The sequence below is a fragment of the Benincasa hispida genome, chromosome 3 (genome assembly GCF_009727055.1).
Source record: "Benincasa hispida cultivar B227 chromosome 3, ASM972705v1, whole genome shotgun sequence".
In the NCBI taxonomy this organism is placed as follows: Eukaryota; Viridiplantae; Streptophyta; class Magnoliopsida; order Cucurbitales; family Cucurbitaceae; genus Benincasa; species Benincasa hispida.
Genome location: NC_052351.1, coordinates 19,823,645 through 19,838,198, shown reverse-complemented (window position 1 = coordinate 19,838,198; position 14,554 = coordinate 19,823,645). Strand labels below are relative to the sequence as shown.

The 14,554-nt window shown below is 37.6% G+C and overlaps 1 protein-coding gene across 5 annotated transcripts; it reads right to left on the bottom strand.

Annotated features, from left to right (window-relative positions):
* Positions 1–2,040: 2,040 nt before the first annotated feature.
* Positions 2,041–13,227, bottom strand: LOC120072979. 5 transcript variants are annotated; one of them, XM_039025529.1, is made up of 5 exons: positions 12,780–13,226; positions 11,199–12,083; positions 4,467–4,552; positions 2,996–3,136; positions 2,041–2,517 (listed from the first exon to the last, which is right to left on the bottom strand). In XM_039025529.1, exons 1-5 carry the CDS (start codon positions 13,086–13,088, stop codon positions 2,373–2,375), a joined length of 1,566 nt encoding a protein of 521 aa, XP_038881457.1. In that variant the 5' UTR covers positions 13,089–13,226; the 3' UTR covers positions 2,041–2,372. The 5 variants fall into 5 exon arrangements, 3 of the variants coding, with proteins under 3 accessions (XP_038881457.1, XP_038881458.1, XP_038881459.1); XM_039025530.1 differs by lacking the exon at positions 2,996–3,136 and having other exon boundaries at positions 12,780–13,227; XR_005480647.1 differs by lacking the exon at positions 2,996–3,136 and having other exon boundaries at positions 2,389–2,517; positions 4,376–4,552; positions 12,780–13,227.
* Between the last annotated feature and the right edge of the window lie 1,327 nt (positions 13,228–14,554).

The window sequence follows — 14,554 nt, the reverse complement described above, 5'->3', positions numbered from 1 at the left end:
ATGGGTTAATTAAACATCTGTATAATCACTCTTTTGCCTTTTGTTTTTGTTTTGTTTTGTTTTTTTCTTTAAAAAAAAAAAAATAAACTTATAAACGTAGTTTATATGTTGTTTAGATTTAAATCAAAACCACATTTTGAAAACTAAAAAATATAATTTTGAAAATTTTGTTCTTATTTTTTCAAATCTCTATATATAACATATGAAAACCATAAATAAGCATTTATAATAAAATAAGTATAACTTTCAAAAATAAAAGATAAAAAACAATTGATTACTATATGAAACCTAAATATCGATAGTTTTCTTAGTTACTTAGATTATGATCTTGAACATGTATTTCTATAAAAATATAAAATTAAATTTATTTTTACTGTAATTTTACATGGAGTAGGAGATTCAAATACCGAAACTCTTACTCTTAGTTAATTATATATGTGTCTCGACCAATTAAATTAGGTATAACTTGGCCACAAAAATTGTGTGTTGATATTAATTTGAAGCCAAGACGTCTATACATCTCATTTTTAAATATATTAATAAGAACTACGACATAAATTTAAACTAAAAAATCACAGGAAATAATGATCTGTCATACATAACCGGATACTAGAGTAGTAAATAAAACGGGCTTCTTTTTGTTTTTTTTGTTTTTCTTTTGTTTTATAATTCTATATACTTTGTGACGAGGAGAACAATAGAACAATTAGTTTGTTTTAATTAAATATTTAGTTTATTTATTAATTAGTATTTGTAATTAATTAATTAATTAGTTCTTTTCAAAGCTATAAATGACATTTAGGATGGTAATAGAACAAGCAGTATCAATTTCAATATACTCGTGTTCTTTGAGAGAGCTCTCTCGATTTTAACGATAGATTTTCTTTCTTGACTATAAATTTGGCCTATGCATCATTGTATTTGATTGTTCAAAATATTTACTTAAAAATAATCATCGAAATGCTGAACAAACATTACTTAACAACCTTAAAGAAAATCATTATTAAATCTATGTTAAAGCATTCCCTAAAAAAACCATGAGTATTTAATCCCAATTGCCTGTATAACCCTTTTGAATCTTCCATTGGATAAAAACAAAATTGGGAATAACAAATCAGCCTCAAAACATAATATATGTTTGAAAAATCATTGAGCCAATCCAAGTTAAGCATTCGTAAAACATGATTACTCATTACTCATTGCCTGTATAATCTTTTTGAATCATCTATCGATGAAAAATGGAAATGGAAATAGAAATTTATTTATTTATTTAAAAACCTTATATTTCAGAAAAATTGTTTTAAATATCACTTCAAAATATTTTTAAATATAATAAAATATCAATATTTATCGATGATAGACCTTAATAGATATCTATCAATATCTATTAATAATAGATGAAATAGTCTATTAAGGACATTCGGGGCAAGAAATTAGTTATTATAGTTTTAGATTATTATAATTGGATTATAATAGTTTGTGTTTGGTATAGACTATTTTAGTTTAGATTAAAATAATACGTTTGAGATGTAAACTATTTTAGTTTGAAAATGAAATAGCAAATACCGTAGCAAACAATAAAAAAATAATGAATGTAAAATAGCAAAAACGATAGTTAATAATAAATATTGTAACAAATTGAGGTTTTGAAATAGTGTTGACGGTCACTAATTGAAATTTTTTAAATAGTTTTTACTGTAGCAAGAGGTGGTTATTATAGTCTTATAGTCCTCAAATACCTCCTTAATATCTGTCACTAATAGTAATAGATAGTGACATTATATTATATTTGTAAATATTTTAGTTCATTTTTTTATATTTTTAAGCAACCCTACATTTTACAAGCTGACTTTAGTAGTAAACTCTAAACCTTAAATCCTAACAAAACAAAGAAACAAGCTTGAATTTTCAAAAACTAAAATTTAAAATTTAAATAATTATCAAAGAGAATCTACATTGTTTACAGTGCAGCCACCAACGGGTGATATCGTCCTTCTAGAGCTAGTGCTCGTGTTTAGAATTTTGACCATCTTTTTACCATATGCTAAAACTCCCTTCAGATAATTGAAATACTTCCAAACTTGTACATGGTGTGTTTATCAGATAATTGAAATATTTTAGTTCAGAATTTTCCAAACTTGGCCATGCTCGAAAGTACTTCCAAAATGTCGTTATCGACCACACTATAATGCTGATCACGAGGATGATTGGCTCAAACTGATGTCTTTACCTGTGCTGGGTATTATTCATATCCAGGCAAATGGAAGAACTGACCATCTCGCAGTAGCATTTATCACGCCTAATAATTTCTGTAGCATTTATCACGCCTAATAATTGAAGCATTTTCGACATCAAGAGGACCAATGTTCTTCCTAAATAAGTTTCTTGGACCAATTGAGGATCCTAAAAAGTTGGCCCTTGATAGTATCCCTGATTGTTTGTTTTCTCATCCTTGCATCTTGGATATCAAGAGTTCTGTATGCAAGTGCAATTAGATACATTGCTGGATGGAGCCGCCTGCACAGACTTAGATAGTTTAGTTTGCAATGGTCTCGACAAAATATTAATTTTGAAACACAAAATTGTAGAAGAAATGCTCAGCAACCTTCGATGTAGAAGTCAGAATAAACCCATGTTAGGGAAAATACTTTCAAATAAGATATCAGAATTTTATGCCGAAATGGAACCGAGACATAAGAATGCATAATTATAGATTTAAGAGATGACAGCAATGACGAACATCAGAAGGCAATTAACGAAAAAGAACCGTGCAATAATTACACCACCAGCTTGAAGATATGGGGCTCGACAAGAAATCGACATGCCAAGTATAAAAAAATTTTAACCTGACATGTTTTTTATCCTGAACAAACTCAAACGAGAGTGGTATACGATAATCAATAAAAGTGAAACTCTCGATTATCCTATTAAGTCATTCTGAGCAAATAGAAGCTTTAAAATGAAAGGTTTATTGGTATACTCCGTATGAACTTACTCTTGAAATTGGTCTCGAGAATCAAAGCCATCCCAAAACCTTTGTGATGGGACTGTTCGGCCTTTCTTATTTTTACCAAATGTTTCAACATACCACCCCCCTATGTCATGCAGGCCACAGCGAGGCTCAAATAGCCAAAACCTATAAGATAGAAGGGTTTACACGTTAATAATAAGAATAGCAATCAGGAAAAGAGAGGCCAAGTTGTCAAGATCGTCATTTCTAATCTACCAATCTTCATGTCACATCATGCACAGAAATGTCATGATGTAAGCTGTTTCTAACCCCAATCATATAGCTAAAAGGGATATCGAGAGAAATGAGCGTTCGTGGGGTGAGTACAAATGTTCAAACGCTTGTGAGGTTAGGACCTCTCCTTTACACAATAATTATATTCCAATCCTGTGTAGTTAGCAGTAGCACCTTCTTCCAATCCCATATCCCACTCCTTTATCCCTTTTTCCAATAAGGATTTAGGCAAAATGACTGCCCGACTTTCTATTAGAAAGAAGGACTATTGGATTACAGCAAGCAATCACGAGATAGAGATGTCTGCATGATGCTCATAGACATGCACATTTGTTTACCATAATTAAGGACCGCCATGGAGAAAAAGATCTCAACAATCACACGCATCTGCTAGCCCCTTACAAACCAAAGAGGGAGGGGGGAAGATCACAAGTCATACAAATTCTTCTATCTACACCCATTCCATTTTCATAAAAATTCCAAAAAGTAGCTAAGCTTTCAGTAACCTAAACAGTGGCTCCTTTCACGCACCTGCCACTTAGAAGCTAGCTAAAAACATTGAAGTATTGGATGATGCATCCACATAAGAAACTCAAGAATTGGATGATGCATCCGCATAGAAACTATGGAAACCACTGAGTTGAAGACGTAAAGTGGTCCAACTATAGAGATCAAAGAATCCAAGGTGTGGTTCCTTTCAGAAACCAAGGTGTCCTCCCAAAAATATATATATATTTTCTTTCTGAAGGCAAAGGCAAAAAATTTTAATCAAGACGTCCAGACCTTACGTAGTGCTTTACAAGGAGTTCTATCCTGTAGAGGACTTATAAGTCCCATGCATTTTGTTATTTAACACACGTTTACTCTTGCCTATGATAATTGACAGCTACAACTTTTTCCCCTTTACAAATTCATTTACATTTTATCGCAAAATCACAAATCCTCTTTCCAGTCATGCATTTATTTTTTAGTGTCTAAATCACAATTGGCTAGGTGAGTGACAACAAGCCCTTAATCTTCCTCCTTCCCGCAAAGAGTCCCAATCTTGCATTACAGTTTAAAGCTTCCACATAAAACTATCAGATGACTACAATGACACTAGAATAGAAAGAAAGAAAGAGTAATTTTTACTTGGCCAACTTCCAGTAGCAGGACCAAGAACTAATAGCATCACTTAACGTGGGGACGCCAATCTATAAAATTCTGGAGATGCAAAACTCACTTGCTTGGTGGTAAACGTGCTCGACTGCATCTACACTCACAAACAGAAACTTTTTCTCCTGTACTGTACCAGTGCATGTGTTTGACCTGAAAAACTAGGAATTAGTATATAAGTATCAACGACATAAATGTACTATTTAATTTATGGAGGATAATCAAGCACACATCCGGTTTCCATTGAAACAACAATATGTTGATCGTGCACAAGTCATGCAGCTTATACCTTTCTGTAAAATATAATTTTCCACAGCATCGTTGTGACATTGCATTGTGTTTTTTAAATGGACGGAGAAAGACGAGTCCCAAGACTCTCTTATATCTTATTCTCTCTTCATTCACCATAGAAGGGTTTTGCTCAGCACAAAATGGACACTTATTTTACTGTATGAACAAAAATGCATCCGTACAAAAGCGTAATCACATAGATGTAAAAAAGTGCATCCTAGCATAGTATCCCAGTCGGTAGTATAAAGATAATGAAGTCAAACAGAAAAAATACCAAGCATGCACCGGAGAAGCCTCTTTTCATTAATAACATCAAGAATCTCTTCAAGTACATAAAGAATAAAACATTGTTTGTTCTTTTTTTCCCCATTTCTCCTCAGTATCATCTCCACAATAGAACTTGATGAAATATAAAAGAGAAAAGATGAAAAGAGAGATCAACACAATTCTTACGTGAAAACCTTAAAACAGGGAAAAAAAACTACGATACAGATATTTTTCTTATTATTAAATTGATACTCAGAATACAAGAGAACAAGGTGAATAAATAGACGGTAGGGAGCCCTAGGGATGAAGACAATTATATAAATACCCTTAGGTTAAAACCCTACTTTCAACACTCAAACCCTACTTTCAACACTCCCCCTCATGTTGGGGCATAAATATCAATAAGGCCCAACTTGCTGATACAATAATCAAAGCTTGGCCTAAGTAACCCCTTGGTGAGCACACCTGTCACTTGTTGATTTGAGGGAATATAGGGGATGCAAATGCTTCCACTATCTAGTCTCTCTTCGATTAAATGTTTGTCAATTTCTACATGTTTGGTTCTGTCATGTTGGACTAGATTGTTTGCGATGCTTATTGCTGCTTTATTATCACAAAACAATTTTATTGGAAGCTCATTATCTTGATGAAGATCAGACAACACATTCTTCAGCCAGATTTCTTCACTGATCCCTAAGCTCATGGCCCTGTATTCAGCCTCAGCGCTACTCCTGGCAACAACTCCCTATTTCATACTTTGCCAAGTGACAAGGTTACCCCAGACAAAGGTGCAGTATCCAGAGGTTGACTTTCTATCAACAACAGAGCCTGACCAATCGGAATCGATATACGCTTCGATAGACCTTTTATCGGACTTTCTGAACATCAGGCCCTTACTAGGAGTCCCCTTCAAGTACCGAAGGATACGTTCAACAGCAGTCATATACTCCTCATAGGGAGCCTACATAAACCGACTTACAATGCTCACTGCATATGAAATATCTGGTCTTGTATGGGATAAGTAGATCAATTTCCCAACCAACCTAAGCTCATGGCCATGTATTCAGCCTCAGCGCTACTCCTGGCAACAACTCCCTGTTTCTTACTTCGCCAGGTGACAAGGTTACCCTAGACAAAGGTGCAGTATCCAGAGGTTGACTTTCTATCAACAACAGAGCCTGCTAGTTAGAATTGGTATATGCTTCGATAGACCTTTTATCAGACTTTCTGAACATCAGGCCCTTACCAGGAGTCCCCTTCAAGTAACGAAGGATACGTTCGACAGCAGTCATATGCTCCTCACAGGGAGCTTGCATAAACTGACTTACAATGCTTATTGCATATGAAATATCTGGTCTTGTATGGGATAAGTAGATCAATTTCCCAACCAATCTCTGATACCTTTCCTTGTTAACAGGAATTTTGTTGTTTGTATCATCAAGTTTTGCATTATACTCCACGGGTGTGTTCGGCTGGTTTACAACCAGTCATGCCTGTTTTCTTGAGTAAGTCCAGTGTATATTTCCGCTGCGACACTGAAATACCTTCTCTTTGACCGGCGCCACTCCATTCCAAGGAAGTATCCTCAGCTTACCGGAGGTCTTTAATCTCAAACTCTTCGACATTTTTGTTTTATAAGCCTCATAATTTCACCCTCATCGTTGCCAGACAGAATATATCATCAACGTACACTATGAGGACTGCAATCTTTCCTGAGCCTGACTTTTTCCGTAAATAGTGCATGATCTGAGTGCCCTTGTTTATATCCCTGTACTTTAACAAATGTGGTGAATCTGTCAACTAGGGCCTTGGAGACTGTTTGCAAACCCGTATAACAACTTCCTCAATAGGCATACCCTGTGCTTGAACTGACTCTCGAACCCAGGAGGGGGCTCATATAGACTTCCTCTTCAAGTTCCAGGAATGCATTTTAACATCTAACTGGTGAAGTGATTAATCTTTATTCACGAATGGACAACAATACCTAAATAGTGTGTTTGCCGACGAAGACTAGAATACATTTCCATATCAGTAATACAACTCCGAGGTCTGAGTGAAGCCTTTAGCAACAAGTCTGGCCTTATACCGATCAATCGTCCCATCTGACTTGTACTTTACGGTGAACACCTATTTGCATCCAACCGTCCTGTGCCCTTCAGGCAAAACCACCTGTTCCCAAGTTCCATTTTTCTTAAGAGCCCTCATTTCTTCCATAACAGTCGTTTTCCATTCAGGGCTCTCCATTGCTACACGAATGCTGCTCGGGACCATGACAGCGTCCAAGCTGGTAGTGAGAGCTTTAAATTCGGGTGACAGATTACTATATGTGATGTAGCTGTGCATATAATACTTCGTGCATGAACAAGTACCTTTCCTTAGTGCTACAGGAAGATCGAGAGAGGCATCACGATTTTCCAACTCTCCAGGTTTCTTAGCATGATCAGTCATTAGCATATAAGGAATTTCAGTGATATCCTCCACATCCTCACCAATTGCTCTAGTATCATTACCAACTGCTGGCATATTTTCCCTATTGCTATCATTCTCAGCTGTCTCCTCATCTGTCACACTTTTGGTATTTCCACCTCCTTCGTCCTTATCCTCTCTGCATTTGTCAGTCTCTATACACATATCAACATCATTAGTTTTAGCAATACACGTACCTGGACCTGATGCAGGGTCTGACTCATGGACTGAAGCTGGTTGTTCAACAGGTGGCACTGCTTCATTTCTAAGATTCTTCCTATAGTAGGTTATCCATGGAACCTGGTTGGTAGGAAGGACCGGACATACACTTTCAGAGCTGGGAGAAGGAATAGGGGGCTGATTCTAAGGGAACAGCATAGGAGGACCAGTTAGTCTCTTCACTCAAGCTCTCCCACTGAAGAGGACTATCGAGAAAGAAGGGCTGATCCTCAAGGAAGGTAATGTCCATGGAGACAAAATACTTACGAGAAGACGGATGATAGCACTTATACCCACGTTGGTGGAAGGGATACCCAACAAAGACACATTTCTGAGCACGTGGAGTGAATTTTGTGCGATTTGGGCCATGGGAATGAACAAAAGCGACGTAGCCGAAGACCCGAAGGGGAACATCGAAAATTAAGCAAGTGGTCGGATAAGATTCTTTGAATAGGTCCAATGGATTATGAAAGTTAAGGACACGAGAGGGCATGCGATTAATGAGGTGGGCGGTAGGAAGAATGACATCCCCCACAGATAGGACGGAAGAGTGGCAGACAACATTAAGGACCAGGCGACTTCCAGCAAATGACGATTTTTATGCTCGGCTACTCCATTCTGTTGGGGGGTATAAGTACACAAGCTTTGGTGGACAATCCCCTTAGACACAAGAAAGTCTCAGAAAGAGGTGTTAAAGAACTCTTGCCCATTATCACTCCTCAAAATTCCAATCTTTGCATGGAACCGAGTTTCAACAGTTGTATAAAATTGTTGGAAGACGGATGACACCTCAGACTTATCAGTAAGTAAGAAGACCCAAGTAAGGCGAGTGTGGTCGTCTATAGAGGTGACGAACCAACGTTTGGCAGTGGAGGTGGTAGTTGGTGCGGAGCCCCGGACATCACTATGAATTATGAATTAGGAAGAAGTATCGTCAGAAAGGAAGTAGAGCCCCCTATTGTGCCGGGCAGTGCCAGACTTCAGATCCTGAAACAAAACAAAGTCTGGTGAGAAAATTGCCTTGCAATTCAGATCCCTTGTAATTTTACTGACAGATAAAAGATTATATGAGATCTTAGGCACATGCAGAGTAACACGCAGTACTAAACTGTCAAACGGGGAGGTATGGCCTTTCCCTGCAACCGGGGCAAATGACCCATCTGCAATTCTAATACGTTCATTCCCCGCACTCGGACAATATGAAATAAACAGATCTGAAGAACTGGTAAGATGATCTATGGCACCTAAATCTACAATCCAGGGTTTCTTGCCATTAATGCTAATAAGGCCAAAAGAGGGAAATGTACCTAATTGTGCAATAGCACTCACCCCGACCGCACTCAAATTGTTCTTATTGTCAGCTGAGGACTGATGCTGTGTATTTTCATTAACTGAGTCACTTACGAGGGCACGACCAGTGTTTGATTTGTCATGAGATTGTCGTCGCCTACTGTTTGGGGGTCTTCTGTGCAACTTCCAACACTGATCCTTCGTATGCCATGGCTTCTTACAATGCTCACGAACAGGAGTGAGTTTTTTTTTATCACCATCGGCACTGGGCGCCTTTGTAACAAAAGCCGCTGCATCAGTGGAAGCAGCGAGAGGATTATTCATGACATGCGATCGATCCTCTTCTAGTCGTATCTCTGAATAAACTTCTATAAGGGAGGGGATAGGTCATTGACCCAATATGCGACTCCGAACACTATCAAATTTGGGGTTCAATCCTACCAAGAAAACATATACCCGGTCGGCTTCTTCAAGTTTCAAGTATTGAGTCCCATCTTGCGCACAATTCCAGACAATTTCTCGGCATAGGTCCATCTTTTGCCAAAACATTGACAGTTTATTAAAAAAGGATGTGACATCCATGGCCCCTTGTTTGCACTCATGGACCTGCTTGTGTAGTGTGTATAGCCGAGATGCATTTGATCGCTTTGAGTACAGATCCTGTGCTGCCTCCCACATATCTCTGGCAGTTGCTGCATACAGTAATGGTCGGCCAATCTGTGGCTCCATACTATTGATGAAAACAGAACGTAATAGCGAATCTTCCCCTTTCCAGATTCGTTCTTGAGGATCACTTGGGATAAGCTTCAGAATCTCTCCTGTCAAGTACCCGAATTTGTGTCGTCCCTCTAAGGCCATTCTGATCGATTAGGATCAGGAGAAACAATTTTGGCCATTTAATTTTTCTTCCATAAGGAATCCTGCAGAATTTCCCATTGAGCCAGATAAGTAAGTTGCAATGGGCAAAATAGAGAATGAATTTACCGGATCCTCTGTGGTGACAGGTTGAGGATTTGTGTCAAGAGCCGTTTCCAAGTCTGAAATTTGCAGTTGGAGGTATGCCAACCGTCGTCGAACATCATCAGGGCATTGGGCCGAGCCACCATGATTGGGCGCGGCTGGAAAAGATGCTGCTACAGACGACTAGACAAGGGCAGAACCAGCCGTGAAGGCTGGACTCGAGCCGCCGGCTAGGTGAATCATGAACAGAGACTGCAGATGATCAGTTGCTCGGCTCGGCGCACGGGAAGGCAGCAACTGGATTGAGGCTGGAGCGATCGGCACGAGCGGCGCGACCGGTGCGGACGAAGGGCTCGGCAGCAACCCACCGGCGCGGCTCGGTGCGATCGACCGTCTTTGATCGTCGAAAGCAGCTTCGGTTTGGAACGAAGCGGACGATTCTCCCTCGCACAGCGGCTGGAACATCTTGGCAGGGCTGAATCGCTCCTCTCTCGACGGCGGCTGGGATCAGCTGTGGTAGGACGGCTTGGAGATACTCCTTCACAGCCGTTTGAATGGCTGCCTTCATGTCAACGCTTGGAGCTCCGTCGATTCTCATGGGGGCTGCTAAAGAAGTCTGTGGTTGGTTCTCATCGATGACGGCTAGAGTTTTGTCGCCATGCTCTGATACCATGATGAAATATAAAAGAGAGAAGAAGAAAAGAGAGACCAACACACAGCTTATGTAGAAACCTAGAACAGGGAGAAAAACCACGATATAGATCTTTTTCTTATTATTGAATTGATACTCAGAATACAAGAGAACAAGGTGAATAAATAGACAATAGGGAGCCCTCGAGATGAAGACAATTACATAAATATCCTTAGGTTAAAACCCTACTTTCAACAGAACTACTACTCATTCTAGGATATTTGTAGGTAAGGAAAACTTGCCGACTATTCAAGATTCACAGAAGTGATCCAAGGTTTGAACACCTTAGCCATTTGGTGGAAGCCTTAACCAAATGGACAAGTGTAAACATAATAATAATAATAATAATAGAAAACAAAAAAAAGTGTAAAAATAATAATAATGCCAACAAAAAAAAAATATCGATATCAATTAAACTTCAAGGCGATGCAATAGGGACTATGTAAACACCTTGGTGATCCTTGGCTTCTATCACACACAAGATATATCATAAATAGCAAACACATAGACAAATGAATGAACTATAGAAAAATATAACATTTGAAGTGACGATAATTTATGTTGACAAGTGTAAAGCAAATAAAAGGATGGCTGTAGCATAAAAACTATACAGACCATCAATGTTCGATGTTTCATTATCACATGTGTTTTTGTGCCATGGTTATTGTAGACAGAGCATGATCCTTCTTCTTCAGATGTACCTAGACCAACAATAGTACCCACGGGAATCTTTGCATCGGCAACATCCTCAGTAGAGAAATTTATAGAATATCCATCACTGGAATGCATGGGATCATCATTGGAACTTAGAAAAACATGTATTTGATCTTGATTGTTTTTATCCTCCATGCTCTCACCGTGAAACTTTGGAGGAAGTCTAGAAGCCTTAGCAATTACTTTTCCACAAATATGCAACTCTAAATCTTTGTATGCATCTGATTCATAAAGCATTGAGGCCTGAGGAAGCTCAAATTTTTCCCCTCGTGTCAATTTCACACAGCTGCCAGCATGTTCAATGGTTTGAGTAATGTCTAGATACCTAGAGGTTGAAGCAATAGATTTTCCATTGGTGGCAGAAGCCACTTTAGGCACCTCCTCAGCAAAACAGACTATCCCAAAAAGATCACGCCCTGAAACCAAGTGCAATATCTCTGAAGTTTCATGAGTTGACCTCTCCTCAGCTTCAAAACAATCAGGAAGAAGTTCCATAGATTCAATGGTTGGACCATAGAAAGCAATATGCATGGCTGAGTAGAAATCCTTCTCAAGAACATCAAAATAATCTGTACCAACAACAACTTTCCTTTCTGATAATATCTCATTTATAAAAATTCTATAGGACTTCAACCATTCAACAACTTCCATCTGCTTGAAGGTTATCTGATCTGATTTATATGCGTATGATGATATTGAACCATAGCTACCATGTTTTTTAATTATCCTTCTCCGAGCTATAAGAAAACTGTCATAGTGTGCCCTCTTCTTAGAATCAGAAAGGATCTGCAATCCATCATCGATTATGCTTTGATGTCAGATTACCCTGTATATCACAAAGAAAACAAAAAGACTAAAACATCACTATTAACCAGTTTTTTCACTTGCTATCCGTGTAGTGAAGCATAGAAGCAGTATTACATTTTAGAAGAGATGCACCTATTACAGTGACTTGCACACAGGTTATGAAAACGTAAGTTCTCAAACATAACCGGGTAGCGGCAGGAAGACCATTGCACGTGTTAGTGAACTAACTATGAAGCTCCATGAACAAGTCATGTCGTTTGAGAAAATGCCACAGTGAAGCTCAGTTCCCATGCGTGACTCTGGAGAAAATTTGTTCTTCGAAATCCAATATTTAGTCTTAACAACCTTTTTATCAAATACCTAAGTTAATTATCACCTTCTACTGCTAATGTCATTGCGAACCTTTCCAAACTAAGATGATTTTCTATTCTAGTTTTGCCTACATCTCAGTCTTCGCGAAAAATAAATTTTAGGTTGAAATGTAACATAGATGGCTATAATACATTCTACAAGTAAATTACATTCAATTAACAGATGAAGCAGATAAATTGAATTGCTTAAATTGGCTTCACATGTTCCAAACTGAGAAAGGAACTAGTTTTGGAATTACATGACAGCAATTTATCAAGTGAAGGAAAGCTAGAATTAGAGAGGACGAGTATTGTACATAAGCACCTCATACGCCGCAAGGATTTGAACAAAACGCTGTGAAGCGGCGGAATCATTTTTCGACTCAACGAGGTCCGGGTGAGTTTCCTTTGCCAATTTTCGAAAAGAAGCTTTGATTTCATCGCTGGAGCTAGTTTCTGAAACTCCCAAAATGTCGTATGCGCTCTCCCCATAAAATTCAGATCGAACTGAGTCACTGCCACAGGTGAACAGCCGAATTCCACAACTCGAATAACATAATACTAGGCGATAAGAGCTAGACTTGCCTCGTCTTTGTAGAACTGAAACAAGAGAGAGTGCCTGCCGGCGGCACATTCCGTCAACCGGAGTAACTTTCAGTTTTATTTCGATTCGAGTGGTGAGACGCACAAAGAAACAATCGTAATCGCATCCTGAGTTGTATGTGCTTGCAATGGTGACCTGTGATGTGGTTTAGGGATCACTACCGTGGCGCGAATCGGGACACTCGCTTTTGAGGGAAAAATAAACTAGACCGACTCAAATGAACCAAACCCAACCGCATGGCTTTGCATCTTTCGTGAAGAAGTTATTACCTCAACTTAAAAAAAAAAAAAAAAAGTATAATAGATGATGTCTATATATTTAATTTTGTGTTCTTTTAATAGTTACAAAAAGATTCTTAATTTTGAAATCGTACTTATTGATACCAACAAAATGGATCAACCATAAATTTGTATTACGAAAAAGAAACTGAGCATCGGTGTGTTATCAAGCCATGCACACATCGATCTTCAAGTCAATCTCAAGTTTGTGAGTAACTCGACAATAGAAAATATTAAGATATTTTTGGCGCACCTTCGATCAATGGCTTTGGTTGCTTATGTAGAATACTAAAGTAATAATCACTCAGACTCATGATTACCCTTCATAAATTTATGGAACCATTGAGTTAATTTGTTAGGTCGGTTATACCAATATTGGTACAGATGCTTAAATGCACTTTCCACTTAAGTTCCTAATGCCTCCTTTATGACATGTCTATTATGAATTTGGATGGCTTCAACCTTAATCGCTATGATGTTTCCCATGGGTCGTCTGAGCTCCCTATGAAGGGATTTGAATCTCGACAGAAGCGTGTGATCACATTATTTGATTTCTTGAAAGAATTAAAAATAAAAATAATCAAGAAAAGTTAAACGACATACATTTATTGATCTACAATTGCAGCAAAATCTTCTCCTCGAACAATTAGTCTTCTCCTTGAAGTCTTTCTTTTCCACAAGATCTTCCTTGTTATGGCTCTAGCAAGGATTCGATTTGTGGGAATTGCTCTTGAAATATGAGAGTGATAGAGAAGAAGAATTTTTTTAGAATTTTCTTGGGAGTGAAATCTTACAATGTGTAGAAATTATGTTGTAGAGAGTAAAGTATATAAGTGATTTCTATGAAGGCTCCCTAGGGCCCTATTTATTGATCTTTAGTGGGTCACTCCTAATCCTATTAGGAGAACCTCTTTGCAAATAATTTAAATTAAACATTCAATAGTATCTAATAAAAATATTTCTCTTTTGTTTAGGATATTTAAATCATATTTAATATTTATCTTCAGTAGATTCTCTTTAATTTAAATCTCATTCAAATTAATTAACTAATTATTTGAATCATATTCAAATAAATTAATTCTCCCAATATCTATTTAATTCGAATCTTATTAAAATTAAATAATTTATTTATTTATATAAATCTCATCCAAATAAATTATTAATTGTTTGGATCATATTCAAATAAATTAATTCTCCCAATATCTATTTAATTCGAAT